The sequence below is a fragment of the Telopea speciosissima genome, chromosome 4, assembly GCF_018873765.1.
Source record: "Telopea speciosissima isolate NSW1024214 ecotype Mountain lineage chromosome 4, Tspe_v1, whole genome shotgun sequence".
In the NCBI taxonomy this organism is placed as follows: domain Eukaryota; kingdom Viridiplantae; phylum Streptophyta; class Magnoliopsida; order Proteales; family Proteaceae; genus Telopea; species Telopea speciosissima.
The window spans coordinates 20,282,088-20,291,563 of NC_057919.1; the positions used below are offsets into that span (position 1 = coordinate 20,282,088).

The window sequence follows — 9,476 nt, forward strand, 5'->3', positions numbered from 1 at the left end:
CATTGTTAATATTCATTGCAGCATCACAACCCATGTAATGGTATCAAACCAAGCAAGCAAGGGAGGAAGCTAACAATTTTAGATTCCATTTGATACACTGGTGAGTGGCCGGCCCAACCATTGTTTGGTTATTTGAATTATTGATTCCGATGATTCAACAAATTCAATTACTCTTTCGATTCATACCCGTCCCAAACACTTTATAGCTTTGCCCATACCATATACTCGACTCTTTCATAAAAAAGATCAAGTTGTTCATCCCATTACCCTTCTCTTCCCTGATTCAGATTTCAGACTCCAATCCCAAGCAAGTGGTCCGGTACTTTCGGCTTCAGCTCTCTCTCTCTCTTTTCTGTCTCATCTCCGAATGAATTAATGAAATGAAAATTTTGTACAGTGTCCTGAGTAGTTGTAAATTGTAACACAATAAGTAAAGGAAATCAAATTAATCAAGGAAAGCCCAGTTGGTTGTTGTCCTCCATCATCACAGTCTCCTTTATTTCCTGAATCATCTTCAACACTTGCCACATCGTCGGCCTCTGCTCCGGCGATGTCTGACTACACATCGCAGCGACCTCAGTCAACATAGCCAGGCGGTTCTCTTCCCCACAGTCATCGTCCCTCGTCGTTTTCACCCATATATGAAGCTCCGTCGGCATCAAGAATGGGTGTTGTGACGGAGGTTTCCCAGTTAGAAGTTCCAGCAAGAGAACGCCAAAGGCATAGACATCCGATTTTGGGGTGGCCCGGCGGGTGGATTTACGGGTCTCGGGAGCCTGGTATCCGGGAGAGTTGAGGATATCGTCGTCACTGACTGGAGTGTCTGCAAGCACGGCGAGGCAGTAATCGGTAAGGCAGGCCTCGAAGTCGGGACCGAGGAGAACGTTGGAGGATTTGAGGTTGCCATGGACAAGCCTAGACGCCTGGTGTATGTACGCCAGCCCCTGCGCGACATCCTCCGCTATCTTCAAACACGAAGTCCAGTGCAGCGGTTTCGCTCTCGTTGATCTTGAACCTGTTCCCATAAGAAAACCCAAAAAAAAATAACTCTGTATTTTTTCCATTTGTTTGACTGTAAATCTACCACTGGAAATTGTAAAGGGACCAAATCCATTTGCGATCAGAACTCAGAAGTGAACAAATGCTTCTGATTGATCATATAGATTCGCGCCAAACAAATTAAAATAATGGCGACGAAGGTTTCGATACGGTCAACCATTCCCGCCTGTTCAAAACTATCGTGTTCTGTTTGCTTAAATTTGAACATTTTTCCGAATTAAGAATTCCACTCAGTCACGAGGAGAGAGTGGGACAGGGGCACAACGGAACCGGGTGGAATCGCTGAAGTCGGTGGAAGTAAGCGAGTCACCTAAGTACAACACTGTAACTGCGTTTGAGACTAAGGGGGCTTACCGTGGATGAGGGAGAAGACGCTGCCATTAGGCTGGTAATCATAGATGAGAAGTCTCTCTTCCTTGGTCTGGAAATATGCTCTGAGAGAGACCAAGTTGGGGTGGCGGAGACCACCGACCGATTCCATGTGCCGCTCGAACGTTTCCCTGCTCGTAATCGCAGTCTTCCCAGCGTCCAATCGCTTAACGCACACAATCATATGGTTATCGAGCATGGCCTTGTAAGTTGTTCCGATAGTTCCCCTCCCAAGCATCTCCGCCGAAGCCGTCATCAGCTGCTCCAAAGAGTAGGAATGCGGCTCCCCTGCACAGAACATTAAGCTCCCGCTCTTCTCTACTTGCATTTTCTTTATCTTTGTCTCCAACTCATTCTCTTTTTCTAACCTGATTACCGCAGCTGCGTCGGCCGTAGCAGCGGCGTCCAATGCCATCCTCGGTGTCGACACTTTCTGCTTAGTTCGCTTCCTTACCGCCACCAAGAAACAAATCAAAGACCCAATCAGAACTAAAACCCCAACAGAGAACCCCACGATCATAGTCGCTCGCTTGTGCTCCTCTCGGGACGGCGGTGGCAAAACTAGCCCTTGCACTTCTTCGTTCTGCCCAAGAGCCGTGGGTGGCGGTGCCCGCATTGTTGGCCGGAAAAAGGGCAGAAACGGATGGCATTCCTTGCGCACGATCTCGCCGCAGAGCCCTGGGTTACCCGAAAACAAGGAGCTGTAGAAGCGCAAGAGTGTGACGGTGACGGGGACGGCACCGGTGAGATTGTTGGAAGAGACATTGAAGATTTGAAGAGAAGATTGATTGAGTGGAGGGATAGATCCGTTGAACTGGTTGCCATCAAGCCGGAGAAAGTAGAGCCGGTCGAGAGCAGTCAAGCCAGGGGGAAGAGCACCGATGAAGTTATTGGAGGAGAGATCGAGGGTTCGGAGACGGTGGAGAGAGAGGAGGGAAGGAGGGAAGGAACCAGAGAAGGAGTTATGATCAAGGTAGAGGGTCATGAGGCTGGCTAGGTCGGAGAGATCAGGTACGGGACCGGAGAGGGAGTTATTCTCAAGGCTGAGCACTCTGAGCTGATCGAGACGAGTCAAGGTGTTGGGGGCAAAAGAACCAGTAAGACCAAAACCATCAAGGATGAGACGGACCACTCTACCTTGAGCGCACTTAACGCCAGGCCATTGGCAGTGATTGATGATGCGCTTAGAGAGGAAGAAGGGAAGGTTGTTATCCAAATCAGCCATGGATTTGAAGGCCAGGAGGGCATGAGCATCAGATGACAGTTCTGATTTCATCCAAGTCGAAATTGACGCCGTCGCCGTCGTAGCAGCAGAAGCAACTAAGATGGAAAGCAGAGGGAGTAAAAGAACAGAAATGAAGAAGAAGGGAGACGAAGAACACATCTTGAGACTCCTTTGCTGCATTTGTTTCATTAGCTAACAGAGACGATTTGCAAAGACTCCATCCTCCCACTCTCTCTGGTCAGCAGCAGAAACCATCTATAGTATATCCATCACAAATCCTTCAGGACAGTGAGCTGAGAGGATAATGTGGAGGAGTCACAAGCAGCTGACAGACTGCAATGTCAGCCAGCTATTTCATGAAGGGAAAAAAAAAAAAAAGGCGATTGGGTGACAGAGTGAGACCGTGAAGGACAATGAAAAGCGAAGCATAATTCATCTTTCCAACATCAGCGGCGTTTCACCCTTTCACGTGATAGAGTTAGATTGGAATTTGGGTGTTGGTGGTGGAGCCCATTATTGGTTATTGGTGGTGACTATCACATGAATTGATGAATATGATACCGCTCACATGGAATCAGTGAGATACCAAAAAAAGCAAAGGGCGTTAGTTATTCTGGTTTAGGGTTAGGACGGTTAATGCCTCAGAGGACATTAGGACCATAGAGGTTGTAGTAGGGTACCCAAGAGCCTCAAGTGGGTGGTGGCGTGAGCGTGACAGTGAGGGTGTGATAATTTTCTTTATTCATCTACCTAATAATAAGGTAACTTTTTTTCTATTGGACATTGAGAGTCTTAATCAATATTAAACAATAGCTAGCTAACCTTCTCCACTCCTGAACTTTCTGGTATTCCCATTTGTGTAGTAAATTTGATGATCAATGGCAGAGAATCTACTACTACCAAACAAAAATGTAGAGAATCTACAAGAAAAGAATTCATTTAAAAAAAAAAAAAAGGATTGAGCCTCCCCCATAGTTTGAGGTGTACCGGTTTTGCAAGTGATTGATCCGATACTATGTCAATACCGTATTAGTGATATGATATCGATCAGGGGTAAGATGGTTAAAAAAAATTATTTTTAAAAGAGAATCAGCGGCAAATTTGTTTGATACTGTTAATACGAATCTCTACCATAATGGTTTCTACATTGATTGATACGCATTCTTATGCGGTGCATTAAACCATGTTTTCCTCTACTCATAGAAAACAGTTTCACAAACCCCTAATCTGTGAGAAACAATAAAGGCAAAACAATCGAAAACCCTACAATAGATAACAATGAGATATGTCGCATACAATATGAGGGGGGAAACTTAGAATCTTTATCCTACGTTCCTAGGTTTTGTGATGAATCCAATTTGATGGTGGATAAGTGGGTCTTGTAAGTTAGATGAGCCTGAATTAAGCATTGTGTATAAGATCATTAGAAAAGTGGTTTGGGCTTTGTTATCCAGGATCGTCAAGGTGCTATATCCAGCATGAAATCGGTAGTTTGTTCATCCGACGATATTATAGTAGGGGAAGTTTTGGCTTACCATCAGCCTCTGTGTGGATGATCTTCCGATTGAATCAGATTGTGAAAAAAGGTGGTCCAACTTATTCTTAATCCCTCTAGATCGTGTCCTATTTATATCTAAGATATTATTGGAGACATTAATTGTTTCCATGTGCACAATTCTACTACAGTATAGCATCATTCCGCCTGTGATCGTTGAGGTGTCCTTATCAAGAGATGGCTTAATATAGGCGATTTAGAAGATCGGTGAGGGAATACAAACTTAATCCTACAACGACTAGAGAAGAAGATAAATAATAGCTACTTGTACTTGATTCGATGCATTTTAAAATCGTAAGACCTCTAAGTCAAAATGAATAATATCATGCTACGAGAAGGTTTGGATTTTTCCTTTATCATTTTATTCTGGATTGATACCGATCCACCGATACGAGATCCATCAGAAAACTGATATCAGACCCTAAAACCATGGCTGGAAAAGGATCCAGCAGCTCTGAGATATAAAAAAACCAGAAACACATCCTGAGACTGCGAATGCGACTGATGAGTGAGCAGTCCCAACTCCCAGTCCCGTTTGTAAAGACAGAGAGAGTCGGAGGGCCTATTGACGGGCTCACGAGTGATGGAGGTGTAGAGATCCAACAACGCCATCAAATCAAGGGCCCCTCCTCTCCCTTCGCTTACTTTTTTAAAACTTTCCAACGGTCAAACGGGACCATGACTTGTTGCTCTCACTCGTATTGAAACACAGACAGGTTGCCCTTTTGTGGGAGCTACGCCGTCTTACCTCCTTCGTATATCTTAGAGGACGAGAGGTATCTAAGCAACACACCAATACACCAATGAGATGCGACAAAACAACATCACATGTTGAAGGATGCTGCCTGAAGTCATTTAATGTGTAGAAGAGATATAGCCACAAATGCCGCTCTTACTCTACTCAAACAGGTTTAGAGAAACTTTTATGAGTTTTATCCTTAGACCCTATTGGACTGTTTGTATGATGAAAAAACAGAAGGGTGGAAACGTGTACTTATTTCTCATAAACTCCCACAAGGAGGAGTCGTCTGATCAAGGAGGGTTGGGAAACTTACAAGACACCTCACTCACTTTCAAATAAGTTTGCAACAAGGTTAGGTTGGGTCGGGATTTTTAAAACCTAACCCCTGAGTCCACTTAGCTTGGTCCAGGTCCGGCCCTAACTCAGGCCCAGAAAAATCTAACTCTAACCCTCCCTTAGGGCTGGGCCAGGTTGGCCCTAAGTAACTTGACCATAGAATAGGGAAAAAAACTGAACATAGAATAGGGAAAAAAAGATGTAGGGCCTGGGTAAGGCCAGGAAAATAAGAAGAAGAGGTTGGGTTGGATCGGACTAGGCTCAGCCCAAGACCTCAACCTGGCCTTGTCCTGACCCACCCTTTGGGTCAGGGTATTTCAACCCTGGCCCTATTCAGGCTTAGGGCGGGCTCAAGCTAACATCGCCAAATTTACAATCTTACTTTTAAAGTCCTACCAATTTCATAGGGACTTTGGTACTATTCATGGAAAATCTATGTTGTGTCTATCTCTCTCTCTCTCTCTCCCACCAAATCTCATCCCATTAAAAAGAAATTATTCTATCATTTCCTTCCCTTTCTTATTCTTGTAAACCTAACCCACAACATGTGAGATCTACTCTCACAAGTTTCCCACCTCTTTTTATTCGTCAAACAAATAGAACCTTATATTAATGGGACATATGACCCCGGATTTGGAAGGAGCTATTATGTAAATATTTACTAGGGCAAAGAAATGTGGTTTTCTCGAGTAACGCTTGCACCAATGTGATGGCCAATGAGAGCACACATAGGAGCATCAACATAGATGTGATTTTTCATTTAATAGGGGGGGGCAAGGTGGTACTTTTACATGCTCCTATGTTTAGGCATAGGAGCTACACGACTACTAGGTGTTCTTTTTACATATTTACTATATCATTTTAGGGGAAAAGAACGCTACATACCTAGGCGCGTGGCCCCAAAACCTAGACATAAGGGGCATGAAATGATTGCCCCACCCCATGGAAAGGCGAAAATCTTGCCCCCTGTGATGCTTCCGCGCATGTTCCCATTGACCCCACGCTAGCGAATGGGCCATGCGACCAGGTAGGATTCTCTTGCCCATCATTTAATTAAATTCGAGATATACTGTCTAATTTTTTAAATGCAAGCACATCCTTAGGTGTGATGATAATTGCGAGAATTGCGAGTATGATTTAATCTAAAGTACACGTGTAACAACATTCATCTATTTGTTTATTAGTACTCTTCTTCATCCTCAATACAAGGTTGTAATAAGAATTGCACTCCTTGTTGGGGTAAGATGTCTTTGTATTTTGTTGTGTGGGTTTGTGGGCTGATTATGAAAGACCATTTTAGGTTTATATGAGCATTTAGTAAATTATACCTATATAATAAATAAATAAAAAGGCGTACCCAATGCACAAGACTCCCACCATTATGGGTTCTAGGGAGGGTCATAATAGCCTATATAATATTGCTATGAATTTGTAGCGAGGATATTCTCTGTAACCTGAGAGAGGTGTGGGAATGAACTGTTATAACCCTATTCTCCATTGATAGTGAAATAGATCCCATCTCACCATGCCCATGGACGTACACAATTTTGCCAAACCATGTTAATCCTCGTATTGTATGATTGTTTATTTGCAATTTCTATTCATTTTCTCCGTCGTTTTAGGTTTTAGTTTCTACAACCTTTAAAAAAAGAGGGAAGGGGGGGGTACTTTAAAGAGGGTGATATATGTCCAGTGGTAAATTTCAAATCTAGAATGAATATTTGTAGTGGTATATTATTCAAGCTGATGACCATTTTAAGGGCATGATTATAATGCTTCTGTTTTCTTAAGCATCCTTATTAACATCACTTAAAGTAAAGTAATAATAATTTCTTAGGTTGGAAATGTTTCTTATAACAACTATGTGGGTGGGACCTCTTGTTGGAGATTTTCAACATAATGGTGTTGGGAATAGTCCCACATTGGAAACGTAGGAGTATATACTTTGGTATATTTAATATAGCTCTATCTATAGTTTAAGTTATTAAACAAAAGGTTGCTACGGTGTATGTGCGAGCTACCGTGTATGGGAGAGGTCTTTCGCTCGAGCGCGCAATGAGCGCGCGGCGTGGGCAATGGTAGAGGCGTTAGTGGCGCATGCACTTGGCACTTTGCACGCTTGCATCACTCGAGCAAGATCTCGATCGGGACGTTCCTTTTAAACAAGTGGTCCGATTTGAATCGGATGAGATCAACGTATTCGCTGATCAACGCTATGGTGGTTAAAACTCGGACGGTTTAGATCGCATAGCACGATCTAACGGCCTGCATTCAAAGATGAAAGAATCCATCGCTTGGGAACAGGTGCCAAGTGGCTTATTAATATTCGTAGGATTTTCAAATTTGAAAAGATCCAAAAAAAAAAAAAAACGTTCTCTTCTTCTCCTCATTCTCGAGTGATCTTGCAAAGAGTCTGCTTTTGTCGCAGGAAACAGATTTCTCTCACATCGGCTTTCTTGTTTTCAAAAGGCTTTTGAAACCGTTTCCAGTGCTTCGCTTGTGCAATACGCAGCCAGGATAATCAACACGCTTGAGGCTTCATTGTATCCCCGAGACAATTCGCCCGCAACCTATTTGCATCCGGAAGTAGGGACGAATTTCGCCTTAAGGAAAGCAATCGCAACGCGCCTTGAAGGTTCAAGCCAATTCCTGTTCTAACACCTCTAAACGATTATTTCTGGTATTGGAACTCCTCTTTCCCTCCCCAGCTGAATCTCAGTTTTTTCATGTATAGCGTTCACCATTTAAGTTAACAAAAATTTCAAATATGAAAATCTCTCTCAGTGCCATCCAATGTTAAGCTATTCCTCCCATCCTAAAGAAAGAAAATAGGTAAACATAGAAAGCTTACTAGCACCAATAATGCTAAATAATTTCCATCACCAACTCCAATTCTGCGCCATAGTGGTGTATATTGGGGATTAAATTCTTTTCCAATTTCTTGATCCCCGAGTGCGATGCAGTTCAGGGTTGAGAGGTCGACACCTGGCAAGCACGACATCCAATGTTCTGAAGTTGATTGAGTCAGTTTTTTTTCTTTCTTCCCAAGCTCGACACCATTAGATGTTGCGTCTGCACTTTTAGGGAATTGGAGAGGATTTTTTTATGTATATTGATCACTCTGACCATTGAATGGATGGCTCGTGTGTATGTATACCTAGGGAGTGTATGAATGACACCTACATAGCTGTGTTTAAAAATTGACATCTTTATTTAATTGTCTCTTATCTTATTTCTTAATGTACTTAATGCAGTTTTTTCAAGGAGGGTAAATCTATCATTTCACATAGGAATTGTATTAAATGTTCCATTAAATGACTTTCAATTTTTGAAAATTCTTTTTTTACCTCTATTTTAAGTACTACAGCAATAAAAGTAAGGCTACAAATCTATTGACACCTTAGGGGATGTTATTTAAAGTTGACATGCATTGATTAAAGTGGTTCATAATCTTGTGAAATTAATTTTTCAAATAATTTTTAGTCAAGAAAAATATTCTAACACTTGTTGACCTCGTATTGAACAAATTAACATATGATTAGATGATAATATACGTATGAATACCCATAAGAAAGTATGGGAACAATTTTTCTTCATCCACGAAATCTCTTTACTCGTCATTGTAATTTCATTAGTATTCTCATCCCTCTATATTAATAAATATTCGAAAATATCCCTTCTAACTATTCCAAGAGTCTCATCCAAGTGAACCACCCTCTTTTGAGGAATTGAGAGTGGTGGTGGATCCTTTAGAGGTTTCACACTTTCACTTTCAATTCTTCCTCGGATTAAACACGAAAAAATAAAATAAAAAATAACTTGTAATGGGAATCTGCCCTTAATCCAAAATTAACCTCAATAGGACGTAGCTGCCTAGGTATAAATTGTGAGTCTGGTGTGGGTAAGAAGTGACAAAAAGCAGAAGATGATAAAAGAGGCAAGAATTATAAGTGGGCCAGTGGGGTACGTATGTATCACTTCACTGTTTTCACATTTAAGGTCATGATAGAGAACCATTCTTTCTGTTTTTTCACATTTGTTTACTTTCTTTGTAATGATGCTTTTGATGACGCGCTAATCTCGCCACAGAAGAAGCTCGCTAAGATTTCTTGTGATAGACTTCAGTAATCAATTATAATGTCTACTAATTCGTTATGATTTGTTTCCTAAGTCTTCCTCAATTCGTTGCA

At 42.0% G+C, this 9,476-nt stretch overlaps 1 protein-coding gene across 1 annotated transcript; it reads right to left on the bottom strand.

Moving 5' to 3' along the window:
* Window positions 1-412: 412 nt before the first annotated feature.
* Window positions 413-2,791, bottom strand: LOC122660602 (probable inactive receptor kinase At5g67200). The gene is made up of 2 exons (XM_043855981.1): window positions 1,414-2,791; window positions 413-1,015 (listed from the first exon to the last, which is right to left on the bottom strand). The coding sequence occupies exons 1-2, from the start codon at window positions 2,702-2,704 to the stop codon at window positions 450-452; spliced, it is 1,857 nt and encodes a 618-aa protein (XP_043711916.1). The 5' UTR covers window positions 2,705-2,791; the 3' UTR covers window positions 413-449.
* Window positions 2,792-9,476: the final 6,685 nt, after the last annotated feature.